Source organism: Malaclemys terrapin, chromosome 4 (genome assembly GCF_027887155.1).
Source record: "Malaclemys terrapin pileata isolate rMalTer1 chromosome 4, rMalTer1.hap1, whole genome shotgun sequence".
NCBI classification, from domain to species: domain Eukaryota; kingdom Metazoa; phylum Chordata; order Testudines; family Emydidae; genus Malaclemys; species Malaclemys terrapin.
In genome coordinates this window covers 94,779,551-94,803,495 of record NC_071508.1, presented here as the reverse complement: position 1 = coordinate 94,803,495, position 23,945 = coordinate 94,779,551, and the positions used below count along the sequence as shown (strand labels likewise).

Below are 23,945 nucleotides of genomic sequence, written 5' to 3'. Positions count from 1 at the left end.
CCTCCTTATTAGATTGTGGTCCGCTATGTGGACCCCTCAAAGCAGGGTCCTTATCTTCCTACTCTAAGTAAGAGTGTGTTAAACAGTAGGTGGAAAGCTTTATTTCTAAACAAACATTCTAAAAAATACCTTCTTTATTCTCTCTCTCTCTCTCTCTCTGCACTTGCTTTTGGTTCAGTGATGCCGTAGGAAGGGTATTTTTGCTTTGTGCATGGCACAAGCAAATGTGTTCATGTTGTGCTATGTCTTCTGTTCCACACTGCCTTCTGGCTTCATTATTGCAAGCAATCCAGGGATTAAATATTTAAGATTCTTGGAAATTTCAATTCCCTGTAGGCAGACAGTTTAATGTGCTGTAGTCACATGCACACCTAAATTGAAACCAAACCCTGTGCTGTGGGTTTATCAGTAGATCACTCAGCTGAAAAGATGAAACCCTCTTTGTGCTGTTGCTTTCATTTTGGAGAGCTAATAGTCTTTTTCACTCAAGGGGTTAATTGATTTGAAAAGCCCATTACTAGATGGTGTATGGGACAGGTAATTGCCTTTCATCCTAGGTCACCAGCATACTGGCCAACATTTTTCAGGTTACCTTCCAGGGGCATCCCATCCCTCCAATGTCCCCACAGCCCCTCCACTAATATCCCCGTTCCATCTTTCTCATCCCACTCAGTGCACTGCCCTGTACTCTATAGAGTACACAACAAGGTGAGCAGAGTTCCAGCTGCCGCCTCCTCCGGGCCCCACCCCAGTGGGGCTATAGTAAACATGGCTGTTGGCAGTGGTCAGGGAGGCATGGCCATAGTTACACCCGGTAAAGTGGAGACAAGATGCTCGCTCTTGGCAAGATGCTTGCAGCAGAACAAAACCCCTTGGGCCCACCCCCTCCCTGCTCCACTGTGTCCTGAAAGAGGAGGGGACATTACCCCTCCTTCATTCCCCTCCTGCTGTACCAAAAAGCCTGGGGAGAATGGGGCATGAACCACCCTGCCTGATCTCTGAACCCCCCTTGCTGCATTGAGGCCCTAGGTGAGTGGGGCTGTTCTCCATCCCTGAACCTTCGCCATCCATCCTCTTGCTCCTGCAGTCAAGGCCTGGAGAAGGGTGGGGCATAATCCCCTCCCTGACATACTGACCCTCCGACCCACCTACCAGTATCTGCCTCTACCTTGCGCTGCCTGGGCTCTACACTTTCACTACCATGCCCCCCGCTTCATACTCCCCTTGTCCTACCATTGGTGGCCGACGCTGCTCCTCCCACACTCCCGTTGGCAGAAGCATAGCAAAGATCAACTACGTTACCCAGAATCTTGTGTGTCAGCCACACAGCGTATCAGTGTCTGCAGGAGTGGCGCCAGGGTTTTTGGCACCCTAGGCGGGGGACCTGCCGTGCTCCTGGTCGTCGTCGTCAATTCTGCGGTGGGGGGGGGAGGGGTGGAGTGTCCTGCCGCGCTCCCGGTCTTTGGGACACTTTGTCGGCGGGTCCCGGAGCGAGTGAAGGACCCGCCGCAGAATTGCCGCCGAAGACCTGGCACGTGGAAGGACCCCCCGCCGCTGAATTGCCGCCCCCCCAAATCCTGGTGCCGGTCACCTAAATGGAAGTGCCGGCCCTGAGTGTCTGTCACTGACTCAGAGAGAACACAAGAGGCTGATGCATGTGTGGCCAACACACATGATTCTGGGTAAGGTAGTTTTTATGCTGGAGATAACATTATGAAGGAATAAGGAAGTGTTATTTACTCCTTCTCATAATACAAGAACCAGGGGCCACCAAATGGAATTAATAGGTAGCAGGTTTAAAACAAACACAGGAAAGTATTTTTTCACGCAACACACTGTCAGCCTCTGGAACTTCTCGTCAGAGGGTGTTGTGAAGGTCAATACTATAATGGGGTTCAAAAGGGAGCTAGATAGATTCATGGAAGATAGGTCCATCAATGGTTATTAGCCAGGATGGGCAGGAATGGTGTCCCTAGCCTCTGTTTGCCAGAAGCTGGGATTGGGTGACAGGGCATGGATCACTTGATGATAACCTATCTATTCATTCCCTTTGGGGCATCAGCCATTGGCCACTGTCAGAGGACAGGATACTGGGCTTGATGGACCTATGGTCTGACCCAGTATGGCCGTTCTTACATTCTTAATACCATTAAAATAATTTGGTTTGGAAGAAGTTATGTTTTATCCAGGAGAGTGTTTGCATATTTGTAATGAAATTAGTGAATTTTTGATGCCCTATTAGTGACCATCATGACACAGTTAATAACCATAGTTTTCACAGAGAGTGGTATAAGGAGAAATGTGTTAAATTCTCATAATAACTAACTGAGCACTATCAGTGAGAATCTACTGACTTTCTTTCTTTTCTAAAGCCTCATTATTATATTATTTTGTATTTTGAACTGTTTTGAAAACTGGGTGTCATTTGTGTTTACCTCTTTTTTTAGGTGATGATATTTGAACTTGCGGACCACATACAGTCATTTCTCAGTGAATATAATAAGCCACCTTCTAAGTCTTTTCATGAAGAAATGCTAAAAAATCAGCAAAAGGAACAAGAGAGACTGGCCCAGGAAGAACAGCGTCGGATGCAAGAAGCTAAGAGACGAGAGGAACAGGAGGTAAAAGAATTAAAATGTTCATGTTCTTATTGTTTGTTATGAATATGTAAACTTTATAAGTGGATCCATATATATATATATATATATATATATATATATATATATATATATAACTAGTTGTGACGTTCCCCTCTGGTATTATCTGGACCGGTGATCTGCTAGATCACTCCAATCCTTGATTCTGGGAGCCAGCCTTACCCTGCTCTGCTTCTTCGGATGCATAGAGTGAAAGTTACAGATGCAGGCATTATATACTGACACATGGAGAGCAGGGAGTTACTTCGCAAGTGGAGAACCAGTGTTGACAGGGCCAATTCAATCAGGGTGGATGTAGTCCACTCCCAATAATAGATGAGGAGGTGTCAATTCCAGGAGAGGAAAAGCTGCTTCTGTAATGAGCCAGCCACTCCCAGTCCCTATTCAAGCCCAGATTAATGGTGTTGAATTTGCAAATGAATTTTAGTTCTGTTGTTTCTCTTTGAAGTCTGTTTCTGAAGTTTTTTTGTTCAATGATAGTGACTTTTAAAGCTGTAATAGAATGACCAGGGAGATTGAAGTGTTCACTTACTGGCTTATGTATGTTAGCATTCCTGATGTAGATCGTGGATAATGCGCTGGAGAGATACAACCGAATTTGCTCCAACCCCTCTGACAGAGACAAACACCTATAAGATCTTTATCAAGCATTCATAAAACTACAATACCCACCTGGGGAAATGAGGAAAACAGATTGACAGAGCAAGACGGGTACCCAGAAATCACCTACTACAGGACAGGCCCAACAAGGACAATAACAGAACACCACTGGCCATCACATACAGCCCCCAGCTAAAACCTCTCCAGCGCATTATCCACGATCTACAACCTATCCTGGAAAATGATCCCTCATTCTCACAGATCTTGGGAGGCAGGCCAGTCCTCGCTTACAGACAACCCCCCAACCTGAAGCAAATACTCACCAGCAACTACACACCACACCACAGAAACACCAACCCAGGAACCTATCCCTGTAGCAAACCTCGTTGCCTACCCTGTCCCCATATCTACTCTGGCAACAGCATCAGAGGACCCAACCACATCAGCCACACCATCAAGGGTTCATTCACCTGCACACCCACTAATGTTATATATGCCATCATGTGCCAGCAATGCCCCTCTGCCATGTACATTGGCCAAACCGGACAGTCCCTTCGCAAAAGAATAAATGGACACAAATCGGACATCAACACCATTAATCTGGGCTTGAATAGGGATTGGGAGTGGCTGGCTCATTACAGAAGCAGCTTTTCCTCTCCTGGAATTGACACCTTCTCATCTATTATTGGGAGTGGACTACATCCACCCTGATTGAATTGGCCCTGTCAACACTGGTTCTCCACTTGCGAAGTAACTCCGTGCTCTCCATGTGTCAGTATATAATGCCTGCACCTGTAACTTTCACTCTATGCATCCGAAGAAGTGAGGTTTTTACTCACGAAAGCTTATGCCCAAATAAATCTGTTAGTCTTTAAGGTGCCACCAGACTTCTTGTTGTTTTTGTAGATACAGACTAACACGACTACCCCCTGATACTTGACACCTGCTCTGCTGTGAGAACCCCCACTGCTGGGCTGTTCACGCACAGCATCTGGCATGTAAGCTGCTCTTTGAATTGTGCAACCAAATGACACTATCCAATATCTCCAGTCCCAGACACAACACTAGGAACCTCTGTCTTGCAGGGTCCAGTTATGCCTGCTTAGGGTGACCAGACAGCAAATGTGACAAATCAGGACAGGGGATGGAGGGTAATAAGAGCCTATATAAGGAAAAGACCCAAAATTGAGACTGTCCCTATAAAATTGGGACATCTGGTCACCCTGTGCCTGCTGGATACTGCAAGCTAATATGAGTTCGTCAATTTAACAAAGAAATTGATATGTACCAGGCTTGTTATCCCAAGGGGAGTCTCTGACGTGCTTCAAACCAAATGCACTGCTTCAGGTAGAATAAACAAACAGATTTATTAACTACAAAGATAAATTTAGAGTGATTATAAGTCAAAGCATAACAAGTCAGATTTGGTCAAGTGAAATAAAAGAAAAATTCATTCTAAGCTGACCTTGACGCTTTCAATGTCCTTAAAAACTTAGATACTTCTCACCACAGGCTGGCTCGTTGCTCTTCAGCCAGGCTGTCCTCTTTGATCAGCACTTCAGTCACTTGGTGTGGTGTCTGTACATGTAGGTGGAAGAGAAAGGAAGAGCATGGCAAACGTCTCTCCCTTTTATCATGTCCTTTCTTCCCTCTTGGCTTTACCCCCCACCCCCCCCGGCCCCTTCAGAGTCAGATGAGCATTACCCCATTGCAGTCCCAAACTGATCAAAGGAAGGGGGGTGACTCACTCGAGAGTCTAACAGATCCTTTGTTGTTGCCTAGGCCAGTGTCCTTTGTTCCTGTGGGGCTGGGCTGGGTTTGTCCTATACATGCCCTGATGAGGTGTGAACTGCCGCTCTGCTCTTGGAGAGTTTTCCCCTGGGCTTGCTTTAAGCCATGAGGATACATTTTCAGCCTCATAACTATATATATATGAAATTATAACCTATAACATTACTGTAAGAACAATGCTCAGTGCATCATGAGCCTTACAAAGACACCCAACGTGACAAACTTTGCATTGGAAACCACACGATCATTTTACAAGGATGAACATGGGGGTGCTGGGTGTTCCCCCGAGGTACAGAGCGTCACAATAGTTTATAAAGGTTACTAGTTAATAGATATTTTAATAAATGGCTAATCAGTTGGTATAGATTGTTACAATGCAACAGGGTAATAGCTTCCTTATAACAATGGCTTATAGTCATCAATAACACCTTTTTTTCTGGTGTGCGTATAACCATCAGTAATGCATATTACTTGTTATGATCTTGTTGTGGACATCGATTATTTTATTAACCTATTGTAAACCATTTTCTATATAAAGTTTTATTTATAAGAGTGACCATATAAATATTTGAAATGCATTTCATCTTCAACTACAAAGGGAGTCAGTGTGTTAGCTCACACCAGAACACCAGATACCCTGGAAACTGGTCTTGTCTTCATACCACATCTCCCTACCTACCTGCAGTACCTCTGTTCTGGAGTATAAATCCGTGCCTAAAACTTCCTTTTCTTAGTATCATTAAGAGGCTATGTCTTTGAAAGTAATTTTCCTTTTGTTACCACTCTCCTTCTCTTTAAACATGGAATTATCATTTCCTTGAAGTGATTTGACTGAAATATTTATGCATCTGGGATTAGTAGATCCTTTTAAAATCCTTGAAAAATCAATACTTTAGCTTTTTTCTCAGAAGTAAAATTAAAGTTTGTTTTGTGTTTCTAATACCAGTAAAATGTGTTTCAGCAACGTGAAATTCTTGATGAGATTCAGAGAAGGGAGGAGGAGAAGAGAGAAGGAAGAAAAAAGAAAGAAATGGCAAAACAGGTATTGTTTTTAACCTAATGTGCAAGAACACTTTGTAATATTTGCTATAAGCACTATAGCACATGATTATAAAAACTAAGGAGAATAAAATTAATACATTTGTATCACATGCTTTCTTAATTTTCTCTATGGAATATTTTTGATGGGTATTCATAAATTTAAGTAATTATTTTTGTTCTTGAAGTGTAGCTGTTGCTTCTGAAATTAATTCGGTATATACTGAATTTTATCTGTCTTATTGTATCTTTTCAGGGCACTGACATTCTGAATTAATTTATCCAAGTGAAAGATATCAAACAGATTAAATAAAGCTAATCTATAATCTTCAATTTCAACATGAAATGACTTTATGGGCATGCCAGTGCATAATGCTGAAACCTTCCGATTCTCAGTCTTCTTCCCCAACTTCACATATGTACTCATAGTGGAAACCTACCATTTCCTTACCTAGGTGATTTTACAGGATGCATAGTGAAGTTAATCCATGCATTTTGAGGACAGAAGCAATCCTTTTACTTGTTTGTTTCTTTCACCTATTCCCAGGAACGTTTGGAAATTGCCACTTTTACAAGCCAAGAAAATTCTTTCAAAAGAGACACTGTAGGGAACAAATCTCCTTCCGGTTTAAATGGAGGTGCACTGGAACATGGAGGGAACAATAAGCATCGCACACATTCCACTGGGCGTTCAAAGTATGTAATGTTTCATTTTGGATGTGGTCAGGGTTTTTTACTATTTGGCAAATATTAGATTTTAAAGTGCTGTGGGCATCATGCAATACTTTATAATTAGGCTTGGAAGGATTATCAACATTTACCGATAAAAATCTAATTATCTGTTTCAAAACACACACACACACACACACATTTCTGTCAATGATAATAGATATATACAGATAGGCAAAGTAAGAAAAATGCTGCTTGAGAACTTATTAGATTGATTTAAGGATATTATATTTTGATATGTGATGTTGATAGCTTGATTGTCTGACCCCCAATTGTCTAATCTCCTCCCCATACTTTCCTGCAATTGAAAATTTAAATAAATAAATCTAGAAAAAAATGCTTGACAATAAACATTGATATTATTTGTTGAAATTATAAAAATTGAATTCTGCCAAGCCTATTTATAAGCTTTGTTTAAATTGGGAGTGCTTAACATGTTAGCGATAAGTAGAAAACTTCCTTGTGTGTGGGAGGCTTATCCATCAGTTTAAATTAAAAATATATATTTCTGTCCTTCGTGGCTATGAGGAAAACCTCTGAATGTGAATTGATGCAGTGATTTCTTCCTAAGTCTGTATTCTAGTGGCAATTCCAGGTGAAAATTATCTGGTTCCAATTGATCTGAGATACTGGAACAAAGCAGCAAATATATTAGTCTGTTCTGATTCATGTGGTTACTGGTCCTCCACTTGAAACCAAATCAATAACTAATTGAGACTACTTAAAGGAGTCTAATGGATTTCCAGTAGAACAGACAGATTGGAACGGTATAAGGTGTGAATTTCCTATTCCCAAATCCTGTCTTTAATGGATAACCTGAGCAGTATGCCTCTGTACCATGGAGTTTCTTCACGTCAGAACAAAAAGAAATCCTCCTCCTCCATCTCTGGTCTCTGTAGTTGCTGCTCCAGCACAAGGCTCAAATGGCCTCTGTATCACTTACGCTATTGTCTCCCTTGCTGCTTGGGTGGGAATGGCTGGTGGATTCAAGTAGTGGTAGAACCAGAGCTCTGTCTCCAATTCCCACAGCAAAAACAGAGGATTCAGGATGCTACTGCAGGTTCATGTGAATAACTGGGCACTCACTGTTTTCAGTATGAACAATGGGAAGATTGGTGCACTATCTAAAAAATGCAGGAACACAAGAGACGAAGATAAGTTTGAAAAACATGGAACCAACAAGACACACAAACTCTACCGCTCTATTCCTTTGCTTATGGTTGTTACCCATCCCTTTTTCTGCATATTGCTATAACTTGTACTGTCATCTTATCTACAAAGCATGTAGCTCATCATATTTCTTTCACTCTTCTTGTTAGTTATAGTTTGTGTTTTCTTTTCCTCCTCAGATAGCTTTATTACACACTCCTTGATTAATGCACCTTTTAAAATATTTTCTCCACAAATATTTCACAAAAGTTAAAGATATCTTTAATAAAAAAAAACTTCTGTGCCTTCTCTATCTGCGCACATGATGCTGTCACTGCCCTCCCTCTTCTGTCCTGCATTGTTCATATTTGACCACCATTATATTCCATAAAGCTTTTTTAATATTTCCCTAAATTGTCTTTTCTTCTCTTTAATAAGGTTTCACTAGGCTGTACTAAGATGATTTATTTGTGCCTGCTATACAAAAGACAAATGACCTTGATATAGGAAATCACAATAATATATGCTATTCTTATTTTTGTGTGTATAAACTGCATCTTCTGTATGGACTTGGCACAGTATCATTTATATTTTACTTGTTCATGTAAAATAAATAGATCTTTTTTTTTTAACTCTCCTAAATGTGTTGGAAATAAATAGGGACAACTGAAACCTCTCATGGTGCCATTGTTAGTTTCTTGTTGCAGAATTAACAAAATATTTTAGTTTAGTTTTTGAAGGTTGTCTTCACAACCAGAAGGAGTAGGGGTTTTATTTGTTAATCAAACCTTAAATTCTGGCCAAATAGAGTAATATCTCCTGGAAATTTGTAAGGGAACTGTAGATCTTACTAACTGAAATTTTCTTCATTTGCTAATTGCTTTTGTCCCAGCTAATGTGGTTATTTTTGTCAGGTGACCCATGTGGTTGCTGTTATAAGTTTAAACTATCATCAGTTTCTTATTACTTCAGATACTTGTCTTGTGATGAATAGGATTTGCTGCACTAGTCCACCATCTCAGAAAAACAATTTTATCTATAAGAATGAGAAATGAATTACTTTTTGTCATGTTCCTAATTTGAGGACTGTATCAGTTTTAATTAAGGTCCTTGTAAAATTATGCAGTTTATTAAGTCTTTTAAAATGTTGGTTAGAAATGCTAACATAATATGTGCACCTGTCTAGCCAGATAAACTTCTCTTTTCTATGAGCGACACCTGTGCTGAGTTGGACATAAAATCTTTTAGAAGGTCAATTTTGGTACATGCACTTTGGGATTGGACACTGGAAATTATGCAGCAGCTCCAAAACATTTTAAATCCCTAAATTTTAATGGACTATTAACATTGATATTTAAGTATTAATTATATAAATATTTAATATGAGAAATAATAATAGTCAATATACTAACTCCATGTTATTTTACTATTTTCTGCCTTGGAAGCTGTGGAGGCAGTTTGGGTTTAGGATAGTTACATTTTCTGAGTGTTTCTGCCAAAATGACTAGCAGTGATCTAGTTACATGATGACGTAAATTGTCATCTCTGGGTTTTAGCATTAACAGACCAATGAGATGAATGGGGCAGTTCGCACCTCTGAGCTATTTTTTTTCTGCCTGTGCAAATTCAGGCATTACATTGACTATGGCCAGGTCTACACTACGGACTTATGTTGGTATAACTACGTTGCTCAGGGGTGTGAAAAATCCACACCCTGGAGCAACATAGTTATACCGACCTAACCCCCCGTGTAGACAGCGCTATGTCGGTGGGAGAGCTTTTCCTGCCAACATAGCTACCGCGTCTCAGGGAGGTGGATTAACTACGCTGACTGGACAACTCCTGTTGGTATAGGAACATCTTCACTAAGGCTGTTTCTACACTGCACACCTTACAACACCGTGGCTATGCCGCTGCAGCCATGCCGTTGTAAGGTGCACTATGTGGTCACTCTTTGTCGCTGGGAGAGAGCTCTCCTGGCAACAAAATAAAGCCATCTCTAGTGAGGGCTGGTAGCTTTGTCCTGCCGACAAAGTGGTGTCCACACTGATGCTTTTTGTCACTAAAACTTTTCTCGTTCAGGGGTATGTTTTTTCTCAACCCTGAGCGACAAAAGTTTTAGTTACAAAAGTGGCAGTGTAGACATAGCCTAAAGTACCGCAGCTGCAGCGCTGTATGTGAAGACATGCCCTTACATTCAGCATGTGTTTTTATGGTTATCCTTATCACCATGAAGGGCTAGAAACGTATTTTTAAATAATGAAAGCTGAGATTTTACAGCAGGAGGTGGATTTCAAGGCATGGAGGGGATTCCATTTTAAATTCCGCCACTACAGCATCGCAGAATCCATGAGGCCCTAGCTATGAGTGAGCAGTTTCTTATGGGACTTTTATGTTTGTTTTTAGGATTTCTTTTTAAACTGTACCAAATAGAATAACGTGATGTATTTATCTGATAGGGCAAATGAGTATTAGCACAGTAAATTAGTCAGCCCTCCCTAAGGAGGAATAACTTAGTAGTACTGTTAAACACAACCTTTCTCAAGTGCCCAAGGAGCAGCCAGACAGAAGTAGTGTTCCAAGGGGAAATGTTCATGTTGGTCCCTTGGAAAATAATTTGCTAGCACTAGTTAAATCCTAGGTCTGTTAATGAAGTTCTAAGGGGAATAGTGCATTGAGAATTCAGTTCCCCATAGTCTGTCTGTAGCAGCTCCATGGAGTCATCTCAGCAGCACACCAGTAATCTTGAGAGTAGCGTGGCACTTATTTTCAGAATTCTGCTTTTAATTTCTGTAGGGATTTTTTCTGCTGTGATTTGAACTGAGGGTACCCAAACTTTGTCACATTGAGGGTGCGCATAATTTGCGTATAAATCTTATATAATTATTTTAGCAAATGTAAATGTGTACAAGCAGGGTAGCTTGTTTTAGAGTCTCCCTTGCTGAATAAAGATTGCTTGTTTGAGTTCACCAGCAATAGCAGCAATACGTGCTACTAAATCTTTAAATCGCTTTACAGACTTACTGATGGGTCAGTGAAAACCTGGTGTTGATCAAGTTTATCTTCTCTTTGCATTTATAGGAAGTGTGGGGACTAAGGCTGCATTTAGTTCTTGGCTTTTGCTTTGAGCATCCCTCCTTTAAAACAAGAACAACAAATTGCCATATTTGTGTGCTCCCAAACAGTGCAGTTTCTGCTTTAGAATTAATTCTGCATTGCTTTGTCACTGGACATGTGTAATGATTCATAACTACTTGTAGATAGAAATTGATTGACAGATATGAAGTTTTATGTGCAACATCAATATTTGAACACTTCTTCTGACTTTATAAATGAAAGCCTCTGCGCAGTGGTTTCCATTTACTCTGTTGTCGTTACTACTTAAGCACTAGTAGTGTGCTTCATGCTAGTAGTGTGTGCAGAGAGCATAAGGGAAAACTCACTGGGCATATTATCTCATTTAGATCCCCAAAAATTTCAGCCAGAATGGTTCAGCCATTTCTGAGAATGAGGCTAGAGAAAAGTCTGATGTTTTGCCAAAGTTAAAATCTGGTGAGCTTTTCTTTGAAAACCTCTATTAGCCCCATGCTTTGGAGAAGGAAATTGAAATTTGTCAGGGAGTGGCCTCTGTCAGGGATGTGTCTATTGCCTCCATGTGAAAATCTGCCCAAACTTGGCCCAGTTATAAGCCTTTGAAAAATCTCAAGATATATTTTTGATTTTAGGAGCTAAAAATCTCTGAAGACTCCATCCTCACTAGGCATAAAGCCTCTCACAGCTCCTAGTGCTGTTCAGACTGTGCATATGCCATCCCCACAGAGCAACTGAGCATGCTCCCTCCATCCCAGCACTACAGGAGCAATGCTGGACCTCCTTGAAATTGCTGCTCCAGGCCAGGATGGAGCTAGATCCTGGAACTGCAAGTAGGGAGTCTCTCTCCTCTGCCCGCTGTGACCTAGACAGTGTAGAGGAGGATGTTGTCTAATATAAATACAGAGGTGACAACAGCTGGAGCCAGGAGGGGAAAGGAATAGATTGTGATAAATTTAGTGAGACTCTGGCTGGAGCGGAGAAGAGAAAGTGGGACTGGGAGATAGGGGAAGGGGATTCTGGGACTGGTTGGGCAAGGAGACTGAGACATGGGCCAGGAAGTGGAGAGACTGAGACAAGGAGCTGGGAATGCAGTAGAGAAACAACAAACTGGAGCTCAGAAAGGGAGACTGAGACTGGAAGCCTGTGTGGGGAGGGAGGAGGAGACAGATTAGGACTAACTGGGCCAGGAAACTGGGATGATGAACCATGGGTGGGAAAGGGATATGGCAGGAGGGATCAGCTTTCAGGGGAATGGGCAGAAGAGTCTGTTTCTACTAGAACACGTGCCTCTCCAGAGCCCAGAATGGAACTCAGGATTCCTGAGTCTCACCATCTCTTTGTTGTCAGCAAATATCTGTAAAACCTAGGTGGAAATGGTGTGTTGAGTCCCCCTCTTGTGCTGCTCCAGGTGGACGATAACTTATTAGAGTTATCAGTTACTGCATTAACTCAAGTGGCAGAGGTGTGTGCAGTGGATAGAAAGGATGTCAACATGAGGCCACATGATTAAATTTGTTTTTTTCAGTTTGCTTTTTTAAAAACCCAGGAAACCACACAAAATATGATAAGAGAATTTTACTATTGCAAAGTCAAACGCTCAAAAAATTAGTAAATACTAGTGCAACCTGTATGTATTATTATACAGTCTTTAATTATGTGGCCACATACTATTTTTCTGCAGGACCCCTGATTTCATTCAGTTCACAGGGTGGACCTGCTGTAAGGATGAATTGGCGCTGTGTACTAAAGAAGGCTGTTGTCTGTAGGACCCTGCCTCATTTGTTGCAGAAGTAGGACGGTGTATAGTGAATGAGGCAGGGGAGTGTGCAGGGAGCAAAAGGATGGTCTCATAGTTAAGGGTAGTTGAATGCTGCCTTGAAGAATTGGATTCTATCGCTACCTTGTCCACAAAGTTCCTCTGTGACTGTCCTGTAGACCTGTTGATCAGTGGATCTAGCTTTAATAAAACAGTTGCATGTGCTTTCTTTCTTGAGGGTTAAACAAAAATTTTATTCATTCTTCTTCAGACTGGGAAAGGACATGCGCAAAGCCCTTTACATTTTTTTTTATTGCTTCACTACCAGTGCATTCCATGTGCAGTCTTCCCAGCTTTGGTCTCAGTTCATGAGGTTTAAGCATCCCAGTATCTGGATTCTGAATGCCTGCAGCTTTCAGAATTTAAATTGACTGCATAACTGCTCCAGTAAACGGCTTGCATCTGCCTATCCTAACTTCAGTTCATAAATTAGCAGTTCCAGTTCAGAAGCTTCATCCTTACCAGACACACAAGGTACCCATTCTTTCTGAACCACCCGCTCTTCACAAATTCAGGAAAATTGTTTTTTTTTTCTGTCCCATCCCCTGTGCTGTTTGGCCCAGAGCCTGCTTTCCTCACCAGGCATAACCATTCTCTTCCATCCCCTAGAATCAAATCAGGGCAATTCATTCCCATTTCTTTTGGCTAATTGTTGGCATGGCAACTCCAATTTCCAAGTGTCAGCACTCTCTGGAACTAGTTTAATTTCCAAAGAAAGTGAAAAAGAACGAGAACAGGAAAATGGTACACCATAAGTAGGCATAAAGCCTGTGGCAGGGGGACAAGATGAGAGTTTCTCTCATACTCCATTTATATCACATTTACGCATTTAATCATACCATATGCAGTGCAAAACTTTTATAAAATACAGAATTTCTTAAAGGTAAAGAGAAAAAACCTCTTCCAACTTACACAATTCCACAGTGCTTCAGAGTACCCTGTCACAATGATTCTAGGCAAGTCACGTAAACCACACTTTTCTCAAATTGTGTGTTTCTTATTTTCTGGGTGCCGAGCTTGATACCCTGGGGTCTCATTTACCCAAGATCTGAGCACTCAAAGCTACAACTGAAATCAGTGAGATCTGTGCTATGAACATATCAAGTTCTTTATAATACTGAAAAATCAAGTCCTAGTCATTTGAAATTGGCACCCAAAATTAGTGGATACTTTTGACCTTAATCTCTCTGTGCCATCACCTCCCCTCACAGTGGTTTTGTTAAGATAAATTCATGTTTGTGAAGGACTCTAGTGATGAGTGCCATAGAAAAGCCCATGAGAAAATTTATAATTCTGTTTTCCGTTCAGGGTTTGAATAGTGTGCAGTAAATAAGGCCTGGGCTACACATTGAACACTGAGGGTAAAACGAAATATTGAATAGCTGTTCATTAACTGAGCACCATCCATCCTGTGCACCAAATGAGGCAGAGGTCCTGTACTAAAAATAGCGTGTGATCATGTAATTAAAGCCTGTATGGGAATACTTAGGCACAAGGAGGCCAAATTAAAGTTGCACACTGAACTTTAATTCCTGCATTTCCAAACTTTTGAGTGCTTGATTGTGCAGCCATAAAAATAGATTTAACGTAGATTTTTGTGCGTAATACATAATAGTGTGATTGAAGATCAGCTTAATGCAGTTAGTAGTACTTAATAATCATCTTGAACAAGGCAAGGTTGATGATGAGCAATCACTGTACACCTTGTGGTCAAAGTGCATTTTGACAACAGACTGGATTTTACTTGACCAGTAGATGAAAATTGTTCTATACTTGAACAGATTTGGCCTATATCTCATGAAGAACAGTAGTAAATATACACACTAGTCTCTACATTTGTCTGAGGTGTAAGTTACAAACTTTAGGTTCTTTTAAGTTTACCACTGTTAATAAATGTCTACACACTACATTTGAAGGAGGGCGGAATACATGGGAAAGAGAGGATTATGTATTCTTGTTTAAAAAAAAAAAAAAAACTGTGCAGAGGCAATAAATAGGCTGAACAGTTTTGTAGTAATTGTATTCTGTACCATAAAAAAAACAAATGCATAAATTCCTCCTCCTCCATGGAAAATCCCAAAGGGCTCACTGCCTCCTTGCAGATGGAGCACCACTTAGATCAATCTCTGCGTAGGCCCAAAGGTGATCTGGCTGGATGTTGTTTATGTCCATCCCTAGCAATCTAATTGTGCCACCTGACACTTTTGCTGCCCACATGATCACTAGCCATGTAACCTGCCTGAAACCAAAGACCCCTAGATTTCCTATATGTTGTCATAGGATCCAGGTTATTTTGCAAATATTTTTGGAGCACTTTGTCAAAAATATTCACTTAAGGAGTGAAGGGAGGTAATGAGCAATGTGCTTAATCTTTGTTTGTGAATAGTGTAATTAATGATAGTCATGTATGGGGAAGAACGATAATAGACCCTTTTTGTTAAATCTTAATCTGACCAGGCCATGTTTGCTATCTGGTTATAAATCTTCAGTGACATTAACTACCTCTTAAGACAAAATAGAAGCACTCACATGTTCAGTTTCTCTAAATTAAATTAAAAAAGAACTTGCAGCCTCTGATAGTCTTAAAATCCTTTCGAAATGTAGGTGCTTGGATACCATGGTGACTGACAGTATAAATACCTAGATAGATGATGAAAACTATGAAAGTCTTGAGTAGAGTGACCAAATGTCCCGGTTTTATATTTGGGGTTTTTTTTTATATGGGCTCCTATCATCTCCCCCCCACCCCTTGTCCCGATTTTTCACACTTGCTATCTGGTCACCCTAGTCTTGAGTTGGACATCATGTTGCAATTGGAAAATGTGTCTAGATTAATGACCTGGCAATGTGCTTGCTCATTTTTATGCTGTTGCTCACAACTCAAAAGTGCTTAAATCCCCCTGTCAAAAGTGACTCAGGCACTTACGACCTTTTGGACATTTTACCCTTAGCCTCCAATTATGTGCAGTCTTTGGATACAAAATGTAATTGAAAATTTATCACCTAGATATTGATAGTGTTCAAAGAGCTCAGTCTTGCTCTCTAACTATTGCTGTCCCATGCATTTGGCTCTTAAGGTTAGAAGCAAAAGCTGTTGTTTGGCCAGGGGAAACTGCCTTGAGGAGATGTTGATATACAACAGTTTCAGGTACTCTGACTGTTCTGTCCTTAATTCTATGCTGTTCTAAACTCTAGCAGTTGATGTACAGTACATCTAAGTGACTATTTGAAGTGCTATTCTTGGAAGGCCCATCTATTGAGATGGCTTTCAGTGCACCATCCTGCAAAATAACTGTTTTTTTCTGCAGCAGTGTGGTTTTCATAGCTGGAAGTGTTATCACTTCTGATTGTTTTAGGTTCCTTATATTTTCCACCAAGAGACATCTCATCAAGGAGCATCTGTGCAATGTAATCAATTTATTTAAATAATGTAAAGATCATCTAATATAGTGGCATATACAATATATTTAACTTTCCATATTCACAGAACAGTACATTTCTTCGTGTAATAGTATTTACTGTACATCTATCAGAGGAATCTTCTTTTATACATTTATGTCATAAATGCTTTGGGGACCTCTCTTGTTAACTTAGTTTTTTCCTTCTTTTGCATAACTGAACATTTCAAAAGGCTTCTAGCCTTTGTGCTAACTGTATGTGCTAACATATATTTTTGCCATCTCTAAGTATCACAGATTGTTATTTGGAAAGGTCTTTCTGTGTACTGGTGTTTTTGCTAACAGAATTTTGAAGCTGATTAAACCTGTGCAGGAACTTTAATTCCTGATCCTGTTAAAATGAAGATAATTTGAGTGATTTTTGGATGGTGCCTGCCTCATTGCTGAGTGTCCTTTGTGACCTTATACAAACACAGCAATATTTATATTAACTTTAAAAAACACCGAGTGCACTCCGGGGTTAGAGGGGAATAATACTGCTGTGATTGCTGGTTCGATATATACTGGCAAGCGAAGCATTCTCCACGCAAGAAATAAATTCTTATTTGTGTTTCCAGTAACACTTCATATTGTTTTTTAAATGATTTCATCTTTAATAACCTAATTTCCTCTTCACAACTGGCACTACGTACTATTTCGCTTCATGCAGCTCAGACAGTGAAGCTAGGTTGCTCTGTTTCATATGGGGGTTCTAACACGTTAGCAGAAGGCCATTGTATTGGGGTTTCCAGGGAAACAGGCAATGCTTAATTAAAAAATAAACCTGTTACTTAATATTTCCTTTTAAAAAAAAACTGTTTCTATAAACATTTGGCCCATATCCAATCCTTTTTTGAACAAAATCTAAGTTTTAGGGACTAGTCTGCTGCATCATCCCTTTAAAAGAGTGGGCTTAAGAGAAAATAGAAGAAATAAGTGGAAACTCCACCTTATATCACATAAAATAATTAATATAAGATGGCATTGAATTTAGCTAAATTAAATCCATTTCTTTCAAATATTTTGAAAGATGTAGCAAAATTGAGCTGTGTTCATTTACTGTTTTCAGAACTACAGTATCAATTACAGGTATATTCAGAGTAGAATTGCCATCAGAGGCTGCAGAAGCATTAAGGCCTGTATTAAGCATGGAAGCATAAGCTTAAGTGCTTTGCTGAACTGGGGCCTAAGTATAGAGACCCACTGCAATATGTTAACTTATCTATAAGCTAATCACAACTAGGATCCTGATCTTGCAGTTGGATTTATACAAGTAGATGTTTGCTCTTATGCAGTCCCACTGAAATCAATGGGTATCTCATCGGGTGCAAAGGTCTGCTTCTCCAGATCCATTTACAAGATTGAGACTGTTATTGATTGTATTAGTAATATATTTCCAAACTGAAGATAACACTGTTCACATTTACAGGCGAGAACGTCAGCATTCTGCATGTAGTAGTGAAGATTCTCCTGGAAATTATGAAATTTTGAACTTCAGTACTGGTGGTGCTGGTCAGCTTACTGTTCACAAAGGAAAATGTATAGGTGAGCAAAACAGCAATTGAAACTTTACTTTTTTAAAACATGCATTGCTCACAAAAGAGGATTGGGTGGATAGGTGTTTGCCACATGGAGGGAATCGTGCTGCAGGGACTTTTTAATGGTGTAAATAGGGGTAAAGTGTGGAGGGTGGGATGGGATGGGAAGGGGAAGGATGTTGTTCTAAGGGCTCCGATAGGGATATGGAGAACCTCGGTCAAGGGTGGAGGGAGAAATGAGAGATTTTACTTGAGTGAATATTGTTTATTTGTTTTAGGAATATTTGAAGTGAAATGTATCTAGATCTGCAAAGAAACCTTTCCAGGGGAGAAAACATTTCAGTGTGTTTACTGTTATTCTTTACTTGACTAATATACTCAATAAATGGATCTTGTTTTTATATTTGTAAATAGAAGGCTTGTTAAACATTGCTACCAAACTTGAAATTTTAAGCTATTAATGAAATACTTAAAACCAATTATAATAGTAGGGCTAGACCAGGGGTCAGCAACGTGTGGCACGCGGCTCGCCAGGGTAAGCACCCTGGCGGGCCAGGCCAGTTTATTTACCTGCTGACACATCAGGTTCGGCCGATCGCGGCCCCCACTGGCCGCAGTTCGCTGTCCTGGGCCAATGGGGGCGGCGGGAAGCCGCGGCCAGCACATCCCTCGCCCGCGCCACTTCCCGCCGAGCCGCATGCCAAACATTGCCGACCCCTGGGCTAGACAATACTAGGATGCCCCCCGCCATTGCTAGCACTGGTACGACAGCATTAATAGGAGAGTTTCACAAAAACCTCAGTGTAGACAAGGCTAGGAGGCTCAGATAAGCATCTGAGCTTTATACTGTCTGCTGAAGTTAATGATCAAACTTCTTCAGCATTCTCTCTCACTACATCACTTTAATGGATTTGCTGTTGAAAATACTACTTACTTTGAACAAACATAGTTTCATTATTTATTGTACATTTTGAAGACACATGATTAAACTACTATATATAGAATTAAGCATTTGGTCAGAGGAAAAGGATGTTTGGTTACTGAAACCTCAAATTCTTACATAAAACATATAAGTCATTTTATTTTAATGTAAAGTTTGTTGTACATTTTCCTGTAGTTTGATTTTTTTTTTTTTTTTGTCAATCATTTGACTTCAGTGGAGCTGATATTCTGTTGGCAATTTATATCAAATTCAGTTACAGATTTTGTTCTCATTTTGATTACGTTTATATTTTCAGATTTAACCAAATTAACTAAAAAGCAAACCTTTTAATGTTTATTCACCATTTGTAGGAACTCTTTCAGGCCCATTAGAAGTGAAAGAAGTTATCTTTCTCTCTCCCCCTCTTTTTATGTGTAGACAAGGATGAACAGCTTGGAAAATCAGTCTACAATGCCTTGGAAATATATACTGGCAACTTTGTCTTAGTATATGAATGGGTTCTTCAATGGCAGAAAAAAATGGGAAGATTTCTTACAACTCAAGAAAAGGAAAAAGTTGATAAATGCAAAAAACAGGTACTAAATACACTTATTTTCTATTTGGCTTGATTTTTTTTTCTTGCTTTTGCTTTGGCTGTCAGTTATACTGTGTAGCATTGTATATTGAAATGAGACACTGGTGATGAGATTGAAAATTCCAGTGTTTGAAAAGTTTGCATCATTCACTAACAGAGATGTTGATTTGTTCAGAGGTCATAGGCATATTTTCTATAGTACGTAAGTAAAATCTGTTAATACAGTATTAAGGAAAAACCTAGAGAAGGGGAAAATCGAGCTTCTCTGGCACAGACCTATGGCAGAAGAAAATTTTGTCTTTGCTACCTGGCTGTGATGTCCTCACTTAACACTGGGATAGGGCTCTCAATCTGAAATTTTTTAAGTACAAATGTGCTGCTGTGCATGCTCAATAGAACATATTTAAGTCTTTTGGCTTGAAGTTTTAGGGGAAAATTCTGCCCTGATTTGAAACCCTTGAAATCAAATATTGGGCTGAGACCAAATAATGCAACATTTCAGCTCAAAAGGGGATTTTTTTTTTATAAAGGGTGAGCAAGTGGAAACAGATTTATTACAGAAGTGCTATTGCAACTTAAAAATACAATAGTTGCGACTGTGAATTTAATACATAGCACTCCCTTGTGGAGACAAGGTATTCAAATAGAAATGTGGGACACAAAGGAGTGTGAGTGAATTTTGGGAATCTTTTAGTAAATAAAAGGCTATAATTTTATTTGTAATAGATAATTTTTATTATCTAGCTTATATATCTGACACCCTATTATTGAATTAAGGGCATGTCCATCAACCCCATTTCAGAATAAGTTAGGTTTGAATAAACAGTTCTCCACAAAGGAGAGGCAGAACAGAGGTGCTTGAAGAAGGGACCCTAAGAGCCAGGAAAAGGAGCTGGAGCAAACCCTACCACTCCCAGAAACACTACAGGAACAGAATTTCAGGGTTATGCATTCCTTTAATCTTTCCAGTAGTCATATCCTGTGTATTCAGTATAATTACACTGAGTAAGCTGGTCATTAATTCTAAAATGTGTGCTTAAAGTCAGTTCCCGTCAGGGCACATTTCTACAGCCTGCTTGCCATCTCCTTTGAATATACTAAGTTATCTGGGCATCTCCCAGGGCTTTGTATTATTTGGGTTACTCTGTGTTAGACTCTGATTTAAAAATTACTAATGAGTACATCTCAAAAGGCACCAGGATGGTTTTCCTTCAGGTAGCACCCAAATATTTGGATGTTGATTGAAACTTGAATTAAACCCTTGACTATGCAAGATTTAAGTTGGTGCTGTTGCGAGAATAGCCTTTGGTGTTTCGATGCTTCCATTCCCATCTAAATTTAGAAGCCAGGAAGTGCAGAAGCATGAGAACACAAAACAGTTCTTACTGAAATTATCCAAATTTTTTTCAAACCTCAAAAAAATTGATTTAGGTCTTGGTATGAAGTTTGGTTCTTCTCTTGTTCATACAAGTTCACTTGGCCTTATTAAAAATGTACTTTTTTAATACCACTTTTATGAAATGTGAGATTTTGTTATGCATGTTCTATTTTGTTTCTCTCAAACAGATTCAGGGTGCAGAAACAGAGTTCAGCTCACTGATGAAGCTAAATCACCCAAACATAGTACGTTACATGTCCATGATCCTTAAAGAGCATGATGATTCAATTGTGGTAGATATTTTAGTGGAGCATATTAATGGATCTAGCCTTTCTACACACCTGAGCAAAGAGGTCCCGATTCCTATTGATCAGCTGCGCCACTATGCAACCCAACTTTTGTCTGCTCTTGACTACTTGCACAGTAATTCAGTGGTGCACAAAGTCCTGTGTGCTTCCAGTATCCTGGTAGATACTGAAGGAAATGTCAAAGTGACGGACTACAGCATTTCAAAGCGCCTAGCTGATATCTGTAAGGAGGATGTTTTTGAGCAAACCAAAGTTCGATTTAGTGATGATGCTCTGCCTAACAAGCCTGGAAAAAAAGGAGATGTATGGCGGCTGGGCCTGCTACTGCTTTCTCTCAGCCAGGGACAAGTAACCAGGGAATATCCGGTCACTATTCCTAATGACTTACCTGCTGACTTTGAAGATTTTCTGAAAAAGTATGTGCCCATCATTTTGTTCCTTTTCTCTGCCGTCTTATTTTTTTTCCCTTGTCTAACTTCTAAAAGAAAGTTTTCTGGAACAGGTTTTCAATAGTATAACCAAATCCATCTGTCTTACTAGTAATAATTCTATAGAAGAATGATGGTCCAGGGCTTTCTGCATTAGCCTGGGACTCTGGAGATGTGGATTCAGTTCTGTGTTCCACCACAGCCTTCTTGTGTGACCTTGGGCAAATCACTTAGTCTCTTTGTGCTTCTATTCTCTATCTGTAAAACGGTGATACTCGTATTTCCCTTCCTGTTTCTAAAATGTAGGGAAGCGCTCTGGTAGTTTAGAGCCCATACATAGTTTTGTGAAAAAAGGTTTGTTTCTGGTTGGTTTCTAGATGTGTTTGCTTGGAAGATAAGGAAAGATGGAGTCCTCAGCAGTTGTTACAACACAGTTTTATAAATCCTCCACAAATGAAAATACCAGTTGGGGAAGAAAATCCAGATGGTAAAGAATTCAGTCTCTTCTGCTATACCCTGGCATTAAGTAATTAATGATGGGAAGGTAAACACAAATGCATATATAAAATTAGGTGCATGCAGGTAGCTTGAGCTGTAGGAATATCAAGAACCTGTGCTTATTTGTATAAAATATTTTATAAGGTAAAGACCACAATATCTTTGTTTTGTGGTTACTTGATGTGAATTGGCTCAGTCTGTACCCCACCTTCAGCAGAACACACTGACCCTGAATTAGTGTCCAGTCTAGCCCCCTTCCTGGAGTCTGGCTTTACTGGTAATTCAGAAATAACAGAATGTAAAACCTTAGCCTAAACTTTCTCCTGAGCAAGGCTCTTCCTAGGATTTCCTTCCTCTGGTCCAAAGACACTTTTTTCCAAACCCTTTCTGTTATTGTTGGAGCTAATTGTGCTTATCTAGTGGCATGATTCATTAGTACTTACCCTGAACTTTAATGCAGGGTTTTAGTACCTGAGCCTAGCATAACCCAACAGGAGACTCGCCCTACATTCCAGGTCTTAATCTGCCATCCTGTCATACTTGATCATGGTTCTTTAAAATATGTGTCATTATTCCTTCTGATGACTGGTTAACATTGCATTGCTTTTTTCCACATTCTGTACTATGGTTAACTGTTACTTTTGTTTCAGATTCAGCAGGAATAGATTACATTGAGACTGTTATCGCCAGCAGTCACGTACCTAGTGCTGCATTCTTCACAGAAACGCAGAAGCAATTTTCACGTTACTACACTGAGTTTGAAGAGCTACAGCTCCTTGGCAAAGGGGCTTTTGGAGCAGTCATCAAGGTTCAGTATGGAAAGTCATTCCCCTTCGTTTTATAGAACCATTCTTGTGTATGCATTTTTTTCCATGAAATATATATTAAATGTTATGGTATTTTATTTTTGAAATACGTGGAACTCTCATGAGAATTGGTATCCTTACTGATAGCCCTAAGCAGAGGCCAAGGATTGAATAGGCCTAACTACACTTTTGCTCTAGTCCAGGGGTTTGCAACCCTTCAGAAGTGGCGTGCAGAGTCTTCATTTATTCTCTCTAATTTAAGGTTTCACGTGCCAGTCATACATTTTAACGTTTTTAGAAGGTCTCTTTCTAATAGTCTATAATATATAACTAAACTATTGTTGTATGTAAAGTAAATAAGGTTTTAAAAATGTTTAAGAAGCTTCATTTAAAATTGAATTAAAATGCAGCGCCCCCCCCCCCCCCCCGGACTGGTGGCCAGGACCCGGGGAGTGTGAGAGCCACTGAAAATCAGCTCACGTGCCGCCTTTGGCATGCTCTAGTCCATGGGGTCAGGGTAGAGGTATACTGGTGAGGCAGTGTGGGGAGGCTTACACTGCAGTTGCATTTGTTTCACAGATAAATGGAGGATTTCTTCAGTGCTGTCACTCTGGCATCTTTCAGGAGCTTCAACTGTGAATGAACTAACAGTCCTGTAAGGTTAGATTTATTTTAATTCGCAGGTACAAAACAAACTTGATGGCTGCTACTATGCTGTGAAACGTATTCACATAAATCCTGCCAGCAAGCAGTTCCGGAGAATTAAAGGCGAAGTAACGTTACTTTCTCGTCTGAATCATGAGAATATTGTGAGGTATTACAATGCTTGGATAGAAAAACATGAAAACCCCCCTCCCAGTAGCTCAACATCAGAAACTACAGAAGGGAAAAAAGCATCCGCCAAGTTAGATCTGAATGGGAAGAATGAAGAAGAATCAACAGATGATGTGGAAGCCAATGCCCCTCCTCCTGTTTTGACAAGTTCAGTTGAGTGGAGCACCTCTTGTGAGAGATCTTCTAGCACCAAATTTAGTGGAGCTGATCAGGAGTCCAGTGATGAAGATGATGATGGTGGAGGAGTGTTTTCACAGTCATTCTTGTAAGTAGGCTTTAGCATTAGGAAGAAAATTGTCAAGTCCAAATTGTGATCTCCCTTTTACAT

General features: G+C 40.0%; 1 protein-coding gene across 4 annotated transcripts in view; it reads left to right on the top strand.

Annotated features, from left to right (window-relative positions):
• EIF2AK4 (eukaryotic translation initiation factor 2 alpha kinase 4) overlaps window positions 1-23,945 on the top strand; it is a 71,444-nt gene that overhangs the window by 7,812 nt on the left and 39,687 nt on the right. For all 4 annotated transcript variants that reach the window (XM_054028597.1, XM_054028601.1, XM_054028598.1 and 1 more), the window contains 9 exons: window positions 2,448-2,621; window positions 6,010-6,090; window positions 6,634-6,782; window positions 17,740-17,855; window positions 19,209-19,366; window positions 20,932-21,467; window positions 21,857-21,966; window positions 22,628-22,785; window positions 23,467-23,882. In XM_054028597.1, coding sequence (XP_053884572.1) covers window positions 2,448-2,621; window positions 6,010-6,090; window positions 6,634-6,782; window positions 17,740-17,855; window positions 19,209-19,366; window positions 20,932-21,467; window positions 21,857-21,966; window positions 22,628-22,785; window positions 23,467-23,882 — 1,898 coding nt within the window. The remainder of the gene's footprint in view (window positions 1-2,447; window positions 2,622-6,009; window positions 6,091-6,633; window positions 6,783-17,739; window positions 17,856-19,208; window positions 19,367-20,931; window positions 21,468-21,856; window positions 21,967-22,627; window positions 22,786-23,466; window positions 23,883-23,945) is intronic.